Source organism: Salvelinus namaycush, chromosome 8, assembly GCF_016432855.1.
Source record: "Salvelinus namaycush isolate Seneca chromosome 8, SaNama_1.0, whole genome shotgun sequence".
NCBI lineage: Eukaryota > Metazoa > Chordata > Actinopteri > Salmoniformes > Salmonidae > Salvelinus > Salvelinus namaycush.
Window position 1 is genome coordinate 15,293,802 of NC_052314.1, and position 14,591 is coordinate 15,308,392.

Sequence of the window (14,591 nt, forward strand, 5' to 3'; positions counted from 1 at the left end):
AGAAAAGCCCCAATAAGCATTTCCTTTTATACATACCTTATCGTAACAGAACAATAAAATAAATACATTAAATAAATTATGAATTAAATAAATACATCAGTAAATAAACAATTAAAGAAATAGATTAATAAATACATTTACATATCAAGTTTCTTACCTGTTCAAATAAATAATTATAAAACCATTAAATCATTAGTAATTAATATGAAATAATCTAAGCAGCAAGTATTCAAGAAATGTCAACAAGGGGAAAAACGTTTGGTTTCTCAGGCTATTAAAGAACACATATTTTAATTGATTTATTATTTATAAAAAGGTACTGCTTTCCATTTCAGTTAACCATGCTGTACTGAGCCCATCAAGCAGATAGGTGGTGCTCTCCTCTTGAATTTTTTAAAAACTGTAAACAGCATTGTTCTGGTCCAGGTTTAGAGAATAGCACTGAAATGTTTCCCTTGCCCTATAACATGTCAATAAAGTCTACTAAACAGATTCAATACTTTTGTCATATATTTTTGTATGCTTTGTACTGAGAAACCAGAAGTTTAACATCTTTATGAAGCAAAAACCCTCCCCTCCCTCCCCATTCCACCCATTCAACCCACCCAAAGAAAGGACCTGTGCTGATTTTCCATAATATACAGATTTCATATTAATAATAAGCTACTATCCTTAGCATTCAAACCATAGGTAAATAATAATATTGTTAAAGCAAGTAGCTAGTACCATTATTATAATCTTTAACCCCCCAGCCCCCCTATTGAGCATGCTCAGATATTGAGTGAGCATCATGGTTGGAGAGATGGAATGACAAAGTTTGAACATGGCAGAATGTTGCGAGAATGAAAACAGTGTAAAACATTTCACTGGCTCAAGCACGTCGTTTCAATTTTAGTTAGTGCAATGAGAATTACTAGTGTTGCCTCCAAATCAGATAGGACAGCACCTGTAAACTCGCGCACAATGGGCAAATAATACTGGAATTGATATAAACAGTCTCCATCCACATCGCAATTATTGTACTCTTTAAACTTTTCCCCCTCCACAAAAATAACCTCACATTTCTCAAACTAATTACATTTCAGCCACAGTTGCCATCTTTAATTTGTATTACCCAAGCTGTTGAATTTAATTCGATTTTAACAATGTAAAAATCCCTCCAGTAGCTACCCTTGGGGCACATGTCTGTATATAACAGCTTCCTAAGGTGCCAAGTACAGACAGGGGAGGGAAAATGGAGGGAACCAACACAGTAACTCATGAAAAGACTGTGTTCAAATACCTACCTTGTCATTATGTTCTTAATCTATCTTGTTCTATAATTTGCGACTATTTCACCTACTAATACATCATCAAACATTTAATCTACTACTATTTACTACTACCAATTGCACTGCTGCATATGAATATTGTTCATCTTTCATCCGCTTCTCCCTTTTTTGGATATACAATCTGCACATTTTAATGTCTGATGGAGGAATTAAATAGATGTTTTCCCTTTATAAATGCATTCGACTGAGATTTGGCAACTCCGATGTTGATAAAGGCATTACAACACCGTGACAGCATACAAGAACTCTAGCCTGTTGTTGCTGTCAGTGGGCAAGTTCAGTATGCATTGTCCATTTGGTTTCAATGCTGAGGCATACATTCAGCACTCTTCAGAGAGCACTAAATATATATGCTGGTAGGGAATACTTGCTCAGTCAAATTGTCATTCTGGTTTGTTGCTCAGTCATTCAAACCCAAGAGATGCCATTTGCCAGTCATCAGGCAGACAGACAGACGGGATGTGTGGTGGAACAAAACAGTGTCTAAATAGGCAGAATGAGCAGAGAGAAGCTAGGCTGGACTCTGTCAACCTACAGGAGAGATAGAGAGAGAGAGAGAGGGAGAGAGACAGAGAAAGAGAGAGAGGGGGGGGAGAGGGGGGGGGGGGAAGAGAGAGGGAAAGAGAGAGGGAAAGAGAGAGAGGGAGGGAGATGCCTCTCAGTGGGAGATGGATAGGCATCAGAGGAGAATGAGTATGATAATAGAATAGCTTTGCGATGGAAATTAGAAAAGGGAATAGAATTGAGTAGAACTACTACTACACCGAAGAGACACATCTTCAAACCAATTTCATCCCAGACATATCATTAGTGTAAACCATGTTCATATTTAATTGGAATTGTAACTTCTACTGCTTTAACAGTTTACTTTTTCTAATCAATCTGGCCATATGTGTTGCCAACTACTAGAAAACACAGTATTGGTTGTTCAGGCTAATAGTCTGCTTTGGTGTTGTCCCTCTGTGGCAGAGTTTGTGTTCCTGGTTTTGACTCCCCTTCCGAGCAGCAGCTGCAGTAACTACATTTAAAGTCAAGCCTACTGCAGTCTAATTGATGGATCATTTTGCTATTAATTTGACCTCCTAAGGCTGCTAAAGCCAAGCTGTTCCTCATGGTAAAAGAGCTCTCCTCTCAGTGTGCTATTGTGCCCAATGGAAAGACTGCATCTGCTCTTTAGTTAAGTCCCATCTACAGCAAACAGGTAGGCCTCCGTTTGACCTCATTGTTTGCTGCTATGCTACATAGAACCATTTGTTTCCATTCCAGGAATGTATTAGATATATGTCATGTGTGTTAATTGATTGTGCATCTTTTGCCCTGCAGTGTTGCTCTCCATCTGATCAATATTAGCATTACCCTAATTATGATGCGCGTTAGCTCTCAGGTCCCCGTAAACTGATGGTCCCTATAAAAAGAGATGTGCTTGAGCGGAGATGTGCCCCTGCAGAGAGCAGCTGGAGAAGGTTGACAGCGGAAGGGGGCAAGACCCGGCAAGCCCTGCGCAGCTTGGATAGCAATTTTATAACCATTGTCAGACTAATTTGTATATTTTATTAACCAGTTAAAGGTGTTGCACTTCTTTACTACTACGTATTCACACTACTGGGTGGCACTTTTACCGCTGTGCTTAGTGGTCAGATTAACTGTATTGTCAGTGCTTTAATGATGCTGCCTCGCTTTTTCCTGACACGGAATGCCTTTTTCTGCAATGAAAAAGATGGGGGTCTACAATGACAATACATCACGATGGAATGCAGTGCACTGACAGAGGACTACAACAGCAGATGATTGAAGACATTGCTCAATACACTGTATGTCTTGAATGTTTGGTTTGACACAATTTACAGGATATCTTTTGGCACTACTGTGTTGAGCTTCATGTGCAACTACTCAGAGTTGCCTTATTGCTCCAACCAGAGAAGTTACTAGAGAGAGATATGTCGAAAATGAAAAGTGCAAAATTGGAATGTAAGGGTGAAGGATGACTGCTAAAAGCAAATCTGAACATGCCCGAAACAATCTCTAATCCACATATTCTACGTCCACTAAAATAGTATAGCTTTTAAAATATTTTTATATTTTTTATATTTTGTTTAAATATTCTCAAACCCAGTAACTATAAATGTAAAAGGAAAATAAACCAAACCCTTTTTCCTCCTCCAACCGGAAGCTAGTAAGTTTCTTCTTAAGTTTTAACTTGTAACATTATTAATTGTAGTTTGCAGTATTAGAATCAATAATAGTATATATTACCGTTTAGAACAATACAAATGTTTGGTCCTTTGGTCCCTTAGGGGTGAAATATTTTCAGATGTACTGTAGCTAATGGAAACCTCAGTGACCCGAGAAAGCCATAGTTCTGCGCTTGCTTAAAGATGGTGAGAGAATTAGAGAAAGAGGGAAAGAGTAAGAAAGTCCATCAGTGGGACAGAATAGCTTCTTTTACCACTTTTTCTTGATCTTCAAGTGTTAACCCTCATTTGTCCAGTATAGTAAAAGCCACAAGCGCCTTTTTCTTTATATATATGTGTATATAATACGTATATAGAAATCTATTTGTTGTTGCTGCTTTTTGTTTGTTGCTTAATTAACAATTCAAGTCTCAATGAGAAAAGTTCTGTTGTTAAGAGTTTCACATCTTTTTTCCATTTTTTACTTCTCTAGTCTGTCTTGCACTGTGCCGTTTGTTGCGTTGTTGTTGAAGTCCTTCTGTGTAGTTTCTGCTAACTCCACACCTCCTCCTATAGCTGCAGTACCCTATGTCTTCTTCATAAGTAAATGCTGATGTCTTCAAAAATTCCTCGTGTTGATGTTTAAAAAAAAAAAAAAAATTGTTTTCAAAGAAAAAAGTTGAACTCCAAGATATCTTCAGTTTTCTCAAAACCTAGAAAACAAATATCAAAGCATGTTTAGATCTAGCTTACTTTCTTTTGAAGTTATTTAGATATGTAGATTACATTTCTTGAGGTATAGATTTTACAGTTATTTGTAATTATTAAATTCTGCCCATGATATCAGTGTGATGGTTTGGAGAAAGCCAGCCCACATTTGCAATTCAGTCAATCTGTGTCTATCATGATGATGATAGATTTTCCCATTTCTAGTTGACAGGCATTCTATCAGTCTGAGTCTATAAGAAAGTCCACTGGGCTTACCTGTGCTGTTGCAGTGAATACTGAGGGCTAGGCTGTGTCAGTAAGGGCGGCTGGCATCCTTCGGTCGTTTCAACTGGACTTTCAACCTCTTCATTCCAATCTGAAAGCCGTTCATGGCTTGAATAGCTGCCTGTGCGCTAGCTGGGTTGTCGAAGCTCACAAACCCTATAGGAGAAAAGACACAAAGTGTATAAACCTAAAAAGCCAAAACTGTACAATACGAAAATGTAGCCAAAAAATTATTGAATTATGAGGAAACAGAGAAAGGATTTCAAACAATGCCCTTGCTCAATCTAATAGCATTATGCTTTGACTATTTATTATATCAATGTTCTTATTTTGATGGGAACCAAAGTAATGTTGAACAATATTGAACAATATATAACAATTTCTGTCATTTGAACCGTTTTGCTTCTCCATGTAGCTTTGTGAAAACACTCTCAAACGCTCTTCAATATATATCAATGAGCATGCGTTTGTGGTTGTGCCACTTGCACAGCAAAGCAGAGCCCACACAGATGAACACAGAGAGACAGGCCGAAGCAGAGGCACATGTGTACGGCCCTAGACACTCAAGCCCAAACTCATGCTGAGCATCCTGTTTCCATCAAGTGTAAGAATAAAGCCTAAAAAGTAAGTGACCAGAAATTGCAGTGGAGTGTGGCTCCGGTTGATGCACTCCCCAGTGTCTAGAGTGTCATTAGCAACAGTCGATGACCCATGAAAACCAGCAGGAGCCTCCCCAGGTCTCCTGCCACATGGGAGGGAGGTGTCTGCCTATAATGCCCCATTAGGGGGAAGGGTTAAGGGGGAGAGAGGGAGGGAGGGAGGAGGAGAGGATGAAAGGAGGACCCCGAGCCAACCGTGCCACAGATAACAGGGAAGGATGTGGACTTAAACCTCCTTTAAGGGGAGCTCTCCATGTCAACTGTTCTCCATGCACCATCAGTCTGGGTTTAACCCTCTTCCTGCTTTCTAGATGAATTACCCTACAAAGCAGCCCTGTCAGACCTAACATTATGTTGTAAATGCATAGTGTATTAGTCAATACTGCAAATAGGTCTTCTTTTATGAATTTCTATGTTATTAAGTTCGCCCTGAGAGCATGGCAGAAATCAGTTTTACCCAGGGATGTGCGGCTCCCTCAACTGAAAACAAATGCTGATCTATAATTGTCCTTTGACACATTTTTCATCCTTCATCACCACTTTGTTTTTTCAAGCCCAAAGTCAGGTCTGGTCTGTGGAGCCAAGTGGGACCAGATCCAGGTTGGGGTGTGAATCAGCACCAGTGCACCCTGGGTATTGACAGGTATTGGGGTTACAGAGTGGTGATCTTGATGCTGTGGCTACATACATCCTATTCCAAAGCTTTGTAGTAAACAGATAGATAAACGCTTTTCAAGCTCTGAGGACATCCCCACTGAGATAACAAAGGGATTATAGGCTACCAATTTGTTTAAAACGTTCACTTTTGTTGAAATAGCACAGGAATCATACTATCATTGCCTTGTTTGCAATACATGAAACTGTTTTAATTGATTGGTTGACAGAACAAATATAGACCACCTATTTATAACTAGCTTTAAAACTAGTACATCGCAAAAACTCACCGAAACATTTGCTCTGGTTGGTAGCTCGGTCCATAAAGACCTTGGAGGAGATGACGCTCCCGAAAGGCAGAAACATCTGCATGAGTTCATTATCTCCAAACTCCTGTGGCAGGTGGTAGATGAACAGGTTACAGCCCTCGGGCCCTGCGAACACACAGAAACCATGGAAACCACAATCAGACCTATTTACTGCTTTATGTATCACTGCCTGTAGACCCGTTGCTTCTCACTTGGTCAGGGAACAGATCTGAGGAGCACGACTAATGGAGTGGCAAAGAAATACATTTGTTCCGAGTTCTGTGACAGTATTTATAAATAATAACACTGTGCTTACCACCACAAATACAAATTGTGCATTTTCCAACTTTGATTTGATTTTGCATGGTGTGGCACCATGACATCACTGAGGTGGAGACTTGCTGATTGGTTTAGAAGGAGACGTTCAGAGGCAGCATTAAGCCTTCATTCAAGCTTCTAATCTAGTCAAACAATGGTGGAAATCAGACTATTTCATCAACACAAAGGCCTACATAATAATAATAATACACGCATACTTATTTGAGGAAAAACAGATTGGTAACGACTTAGAAATAGTGAATCCAAAATGACATGACATCCCACATAGTTGTCATCATAATCAGCTAAGCAGATTGAGATGTGACTAGAAATGTGTTTGAACCCAGTCAATGGATTACACAATGCAATCAACCAATACTGTAAATGCTCTAATGTAATCTCCATGTAGTCTACTTTTAGGAAAAGGTTGAAGCCAAAGTCCATCCTGCATCACATAGATGATGATGATTGATTAGTTTTGCCCCAGATAATACCATTATGCGTACAGAGTACTATGTAACACTTTAACTTTCAAAATGAGAACATTTAATCACTGCATTATAACACCTGGACAATATTACTAGGAAAGTGTAATAACAAAATATGAAATGCAATTGTATTTAACATAATACTCTTAAACCTGTAAATTGGAATATAGAAATATGACAATAAAGCAATAAAAGTGAATATTTACAATAGCATTGTAAAATATAAATATTATTCTCTCACCCTCACCTTCTCTCTGTTGCTGCTGCTGGATGACCTGTGATGGCTGAGGCAGAGTCTGACCTATGGGAGTCAGTGTGCCGGCTGGGTAGATAGCTGTAACACACGCACGCACGCACGCACGCACGCACGCACGCACGCACGCACTCACACACACACACACACACACACACACACACACACACACACACACACACACACACACACACACACACTTTGTATTGGTATATCTCATATAGATCTCTATACGTCTCAATACAGTATCTCTCTTGTTTTCGGTCAGGTATGCTGTGTATATGCTGTCAGTTATGTAGTTTGTCATTCAATGTTGCATTGCAAAATAATATGCACCTGTAAAGATACAGTAGCCATTCTGCTCCATGGTACACCAACACATCCCTGATTTTACTCCTGCACCATATTAGTGCACATCTCTCTCAGTCTGGGTCAGGGCTTAAGGGCTCGGGCCAGTGTGCACAGTACCTGTGCTGTGTATTGCTCTACTTCTCGATGTGTACAATACCTGTGTATTGCTGTACTCCGGTGAAGGCTTGCTGGAGGGTGTCTGCGGCGGTGGGGCTCTGGGTGGAGTAGGGCGAGAGACCGTTGGTATACATGGTCTCAACGGCGGGATGTCCGTTGTGCTGATGGTGGGGGATACCCGTGAAGCCGTTGACGATGGGAGTGACGATGTTGGGAGTGGTAATGTTGGCTGGTGGCGAGCTGAGGCCTGCTGAGACAAGGACATTTATACTTTTTCAGACTACCCCCCACACACATATATACCCACACATACACACATACACAATTTTGCTCACTACACCTCCTTTCCCTCCATCACAAGGACTGTTACATAGCAGGCGCTGGTGGTGAGACATCCCGCTGGAAAACTGGGACCCTGTAAAAAAATTAGCCTGTCTGTTGTGTTTCCGAGATACCCTGCTGGCTCTGAGTATGAACAGGATGAGGAAACCACTATGCAACTCCAGTAAAATCCTGAGAGATAGAGGAGATTACAGTGAAAGATTTGCTCAGAGTGGACAGGGAGAGCAAAACATAGACTCCTACCCTCTTTAAACATCATGAAAAATATCCAATAGTTTGACACACCATGAATAAGCACACACACACACACACACACACACACACACACACACACACACACACACACACACACACACACACACACACACACACACACACACACACACACACACACACACACACACACACACACACACACACACACGGTTGCAGGATGTTTCACGGTTCGAATAGAATTGGATGATCCTTTAAAACCAGCCTCTTGTTGAAAATGTGCAATCTTGGGTGGAATGTGAATGAGTCTATTTGAGGAGGATCTCAATATGGATGGTGGCTACTTTGAAAGTAAGCTCCATGGTGGAGCATCAGCCCTCGCTGAGAAATGGCCCCTGGGGTCCACCTCGGTAAAGACAGAGTGGTAAAGAGCCTCTATAGAGAAGTAAAGAGCCTCTACAGAGAAGTAAAGAGCCTCTATAGAGAAGTAAAGAGCCTCTATAGAGAAGTAAATAGCCTCTATAGAGAAGTAAAGAGCCTCTATAGAGAAGTAAAGAGCCTCTATAGAGAAGTAAAGAGCCTCTATAGAGAAGTAAAGAGCCTCTATAGAGAAGTAAAGAGCTTCTATAGAGAAGTAAAGAGCCTCTATAGAGAAGTAAAGAGCCTCTATAGAGAAGTAAAGAGCCTCTATAGAGAAGTAAAGAGCCTCTATAGAGAAGTAAAGAGCCTCTATAGAGAAGTAAAGAGTCTCTATAGAGAAGTAAAGAGCCTCTATAGAGAAGTAAAGAGCTTCTATAGAGAAGTAAAGAGCCTCTATAGAGAAGTAAAGAGCTTCTATAGAGAAATAAAGAGCCTCTATAGAGAAGTAAAGAGTCTCTATAGAGAAGTAAAGAGCCTCTATAGAGAAGTAAAGAGCTTCTATAGAGAAGTAAAGAGCCTCTATAGAGAAGTAAAGAGCCTCTATAGAGAAGTAAAGAGCCTCTATAGAGAAGTAAAGAGCCTCTATGGAGAAGAGCTTCTATAGAGAAGTAAAGAGCCTCTATAGAGAAGTAAAGAGCCTCTATAGAGAAGTAAAGAGCCTCTATAGAGAAGTAAAGAGCCTCTATAGAGACGTAAATAGCTTCTATAGAGAAGTAAAGAGCCTCTATAGAGAAGTAAAGAGCCTCTATAGAGAAGTAAATAGCTTCTATAGAGAAGTAAATCGTTTCTATAGAGAAGTAAAGAGCCTCTATAGAGAAGTAAAGAGCCTCTATAGAGAAGTAAAGAGCCTCTATAGAGAAGTAAAGAGCTTCTATAGAGAAGTAAAGAGCTTCTATAGAGAAGTAAATCGTTTCTATAGAGAAGTAAAGAGCCTCTATAGAGAAGTAAAGAGCCTCTATGGAGAAGTAAAGAGCTTCTATAGAGAAGTAAAGAGCCTCTATAGAGAAGTAAAGAGCCTCTATAGAGAAGTAAATCGTTTCTATAGAGAAGTAAAGACTCTCTATAGAGAAGTAAATAGCTTCTATAGAGAAGTAAAGAGCCTCTAGGGAGAAGTAAAGAGCCTCTATGGAGAAGAGCTTCTATAGAGAAGTAAAGAGCCTCTATAGAGACGTAAATAGCTTCTATAGAGAAGTAAAAAGCCTCTATAGAGAAGTAAAGAGCCTCTAGGGAGAAGTAAAGAGCCTCTAGGGAGAAGTAAAGAGCCTCTATAGAGAAGTAAAGAGCCTCTGTAGAGAAGTAAAAAGCCTCTATAGAGAAGTAAAGAGCCTCTATAGAGAAGTAAAGAGCCACTATAGAGAAGTAAAGAGCCTCTATAGAGAAGTAAAGAGCCTCTATAGAGAAGTAAAGAGCCTCTATAGAGAAGTAAAGAGCCACTATAGAGAAGAGCCTCTATAGAGAAGTAAAGAGCCTCTATAGAGAAGTAAAGAGCCTCTTTAGAGAAGTAAAGAGCCACTATAGAGAAGTAAAGAGCCTCTATAGAGAAGTAAAGAGCTTCTATAGAGAAGCAAAGAGCCCCTATAGAGAAGTAAAGAGCCTCTATAGAGAAGTAAAGAGCCTCTATATAGAAGTAAAGAGCTTCTATAGAGAAGTAAAGAGCCTCTATAGAGAAGTAAAGAGCTTCTATAGAGAAATAAAGAGCCTCTATAGAGAAGTAAAGAGTCTCTATAGAGAAGTAAAGAGCCTCTATAGAGAAGTAAAGAGCTTCTATAGAGAAGTAAAGAGCCTCTATAGAGAAGTAAAGAGCCTCTATAGAGAAGTAAAGAGCCTCTATAGAGAAGTAAAGAGCCTCTATGGAGAAGAGCTTCTATAGAGAAGTAAAGAGCCTCTATAGAGAAGTAAAGAGCCTCTATAGAGAAGTAAAGAGCCTCTATAGAGACGTAAATAGCTTCTATAGAGAAGTAAAGAGCCTCTATAGAGAAGTAAAGAGCCTCTATAGAGAAGTAAATAGCTTCTATAGAGAAGTAAATCGTTTCTATAGAGAAGTAAAGAGCCTCTATAGAGAAGTAAAGAGCCTCTATAGAGAAGTAAAGAGCCTCTATAGAGAAGTAAAGAGCTTCTATAGAGAAGTAAAGAGCTTCTATAGAGAAGTAAATCGTTTCTATAGAGAAGTAAATCGTTTCTATAGAGAAGTAAAGAGCCTCTATAGAGAAGTAAAGAGCCTCTATGGAGAAGTAAAGAGCTTCTATAGAGAAGTAAAGAGCCTCTATAGAGAAGTAAATCGTTTCTATAGAGAAGTAAAGACTCTCTATAGAGAAGTAAATAGCTTCTATAGAGAAGTAAAGAGCCTCTAGGGAGAAGTAAAGAGCCTCTATGGAGAAGAGCTTCTATAGAGAAGTAAAGAGCCTCTATAGAGACGTAAATAGCTTCTATAGAGAAGTAAAAAGCCTCTATAGAGAAGTAAAGAGCCTCTAGGGAGAAGTAAAGAGCCTCTATAGAGAAGTAAAGAGCCTCTGTAGAGAAGTAAAAAGCCTCTATAGAGAAGTAAAGAGCCTCTATAGAGAAGTAAAGAGCCACTATAGAGAAGTAAAGAGCCTCTATAGAGAAGTAAAGAGCCTCTATAGAGAAGTAAAGAGCCTCTATAGAGAAGTAAAGAGCCACTATAGAGAAGAGCCTCTATAGAGAAGTAAAGAGCCTCTTTAGAGAAGTAAAGAGCCACTATAGAGAAGTAAAGAGCCTCTATAGAGAAGTAAAGAGCTTCTATAGAGAAGTAAAGAGCCTCTATAGAGAAGTAAAGAGCCTCTACAGAGAAGTAAAGAGCCACTATAGAGAAGGAAAGAGCCTCTATATAAAAGTAAAGAGCCTCTATAGAGAAGTAAAGAGCTTCTATAGAGAAGTAAAGAGCCTCTACAGAGAAGTAAAGAGCCACTATAGAGAAGGAAAGAGCCTCTATTTAAAAGTAAAGAGCCTCTATAGAGAAGTAAATAGCTTCTATAGAGAAGTAAAGAGCCTCTATAGAGAAGTAAAGAGCCACTATAGAGAAGTAAAGAGCCTCTATAGAGAAGTAAAGAGCCTCTATAGAGAAGTAAAGAGCCTCTATAGAGAAGTAAAGAGCCTCTATAGAGAAGTAAAGAGCCTCTATAGAGAAGTAAATAGCCTCTATAGAGAAGTAAAGAAGTAAAGTAAAAACAAAAGTAATATGAGGCTAAATTAAATTGTGTTCTCAGTATATTCTTCATAATCCCACTAGTGCAATTGAAAGTACCTATATCAAATTTTGAGCAGTTTCACCCCCTTTTCTCTCTCAGAGATATACACTGAGTGTGCAAAACATTAAGAAAACCTTCCCAATATTGCGTTGCAATCCCCCACCCCTCACCTCTTTTGCCCTCAGAAGAGCCTCATTTGGTCAGGGTATGGACTCTACAGGTGTCGAAAACGTTCCACAGGGATGCTGGCCCATGTTGACTCCAATGCTTCCCACAGTTGTGTCAAGTTGGCTAGATGTCCTTTGGGTGGTGGACCATTCTTGATACACACGGGAAACTGTTGAGCGTGAAAAACCCAGCATGTTGCAGTTCTTGTTACACTCAAATTGGTGAGCTTGGCACCCACTACCATACCTCGTTCAAAGGCAGTTAAATCGTTTGTCTTGCCCATTCACTCTCTGAATGGCACACATACACAATTCATTGTCTCAAGGCTTAAAAATCCTTCTTTAACCTGACACTCATGCAGCCAACCGCTGTGACCAGGGGAATTGCCTGGGTCCCGGTGAGAGCTTTTGTGTCTTTTGCACCATTTCTTTGTTTAAGCTCCCTGCAATTGCTTGTTTTCTGCCGACCTGTGATGAATTAGTCTGCAGCTCTGGCCCATTCTCTTGCGGGGCCCCAGGAGACTGCTGCTCCCCGTTCTGAGGGCTCAGACAGCCAGTCTGGCAGACCACACGCACTCTACTGTACAGCGCCATAATGCAGCCTCTCCATCATCAGGCAAATTCATTTTCCAAGGCTTAGCAGTGGGTGGCGGCCGCCGTGTGCCTCAGGGTCAGCAGGCAGATGCAGTGTGGGATAAGAGCCCAGAGAAAGGAGATTATAGAAGTCACAGGTTGGGAGATTGTGCTGGTTGGGCGGCACTGGTGGACCTTGGGGCCAGGGAGAGCCCAGTGTATCATGGAAGAGAGACAGCAGCAGGGAGCCATGTCCACCACGTGTAATGTGAGAGAGTACAGATATAAATAGAGAAATAAATAGCTTTAAATAATTAACACTACTCAGCTTAAATCAAAGTTAATTCGTCACATGCATCTACAGGTGTGGACTAACAGTGAAATGCTTACTTAAAGGTCCCTTCCCAACAATGCAGAGAGAAAGAAAATAGAGAAATAATAGAAAAGTAAAACACGTAGTAATAAAAGTAGTAATAGATACACAATGAGTAACGATAACTTGGCTTTATACAAGGAGGACCAGTACTGAGTCAATGTGCAGGGGTACGACGTAATGACTTGTCTATATACAAGGAGGACCAGTACTGAGTCAATGTGCAGGGGTACGAGGTAATGACTTGTCTATATACAAGGAGGACCAGTACTGAGTCAATGTGCAGGGGTACGAGGTAATAACTTGTCTATATACAAGGAGGACCAGTACTGAGTCAATGTGCAGGGGTACGAGGTAATAACTTGTCTATATACAAGGGGTACCAGTACTGAGTCAATGTGCAGGGGTACGAGGTAATAACTTGTCTATATACAAGGAGGTCCAGTACTGAGTCAATGTCCAGGGGTACGAGGTAATAACTTGTCTATATACAAGGAGGACCAGTACTGAGTCAATGTGCAGGGGTACGAGGTAATAACTTGTCTATATACAAGGAGGACCAGTACTGAGTCAATGTGCAGGGGTACGAGGTAATAACTTGTCTATATACAAGGAGGACCAGTACTGAGTCAATGTGCAGGGGTACGAGGTAATAACTTGTCTATATACAAGGGGTACCAGTACTGAGTCAATGTGCAGGGGTACGAGGTAATAGCTTGTCTATATACAAGGAGGACCAGTACTGAGTCAATGTGCAGGGGTATGAGGTAATAACTTGTCTATATACAAGGAGGTCCAGTACTGAGTCAATGTCCAGGGGTATGAGGTAATGACTTGTCTATATACAAGGAGGACCAGTACTGAGTCAATGTGCAGGGGTACGAGGTAATAACTTGTCTATATACAAGGGGTACCAGTACTGAGTCAATGTGCAGGGGTACGAGGTAATAGCTTGTCTATATACAAGGAGGACCAGTACTGAGTCAATGTGCAGGGGTATGAGGTAATAACTTGTCTATATACAAGGAGGTCCAGTACTGAGTCAATGTCCAGGGGTACGAGGTAATGACTTGTCTATATACAAGGAGTACCAGTACTGAGTCAATGTGCAGGGGTACGAGGTAATAACTTGTCTATATACAAGGAGTACCAGTACTGAGTCAATGTGCAGGGGTACGAGGTAATAACTTGTCTATATACAAGGAGGACCAGTACTGAGTCAATGTGCAGGGGTACGAGGTAATAACTTGTCTATATACAAGGAGGACCAGTACTGAGTCAATGTGCAGGGGTACGAGGTAATAACTTGTCTATATACAAGGAGGACCAGTACTGAGTCAATGTGCAGGGGTACGAGGTAATAACATTGCTATATACAGGTAGGACCAGTACTGAGTCAAGGTGCAGGGTATCAGGTAATAACATGTCTATATACAGGTAGGACCAGTACTGAGTCAAGGTGCAGGGGTACCAGGTAATAACATTGCTATATACAAGGAGGACCAGTACTGAGTCAATGTGCAGGGGTACGAGGTAATAACTTGTCTATATACAAGGAGTACCAGTACTGAGTCAAGGTGCAGGGTATCAGGTAATAACATGTCTATATACAGGTAGGACCAGTACTGAGTCAAGGTGCAGGGGTACGAGGTAA

The 14,591-nt window shown here is 40.5% G+C and overlaps 1 protein-coding gene across 20 annotated transcripts in view; it reads right to left on the reverse strand.

The window, feature by feature from the left end:
- Positions 1-4,523: 4,523 nt before the first annotated feature.
- The window catches only part of celf5a (cugbp, Elav-like family member 5a), a 362,637-nt gene continuing 352,569 nt past the window's right edge, over positions 4,524-14,591 (reverse strand). For 8 of the 20 annotated variants that reach the window (XM_038999326.1, XM_038999324.1, XM_038999325.1 and 5 more), the window contains 5 exons: positions 8,014-8,023; positions 7,684-7,883; positions 7,170-7,256; positions 6,156-6,242; positions 4,524-4,651 (listed from right to left, as the gene is read on the reverse strand). In XM_038999326.1, coding sequence (XP_038855254.1) covers positions 4,524-4,651; positions 6,156-6,242; positions 7,170-7,256; positions 7,684-7,883; positions 8,014-8,023 — 512 coding nt within the window. Of the gene's footprint in view, positions 4,652-6,098; positions 6,243-7,169; positions 7,257-7,683; positions 7,894-8,013; positions 8,024-11,084; positions 11,106-14,591 lie in introns of all 20 variants that reach the window. The other 12 variants (XM_038999337.1, XM_038999335.1, XM_038999336.1 and 9 more) reach the window with 4 other exon arrangements.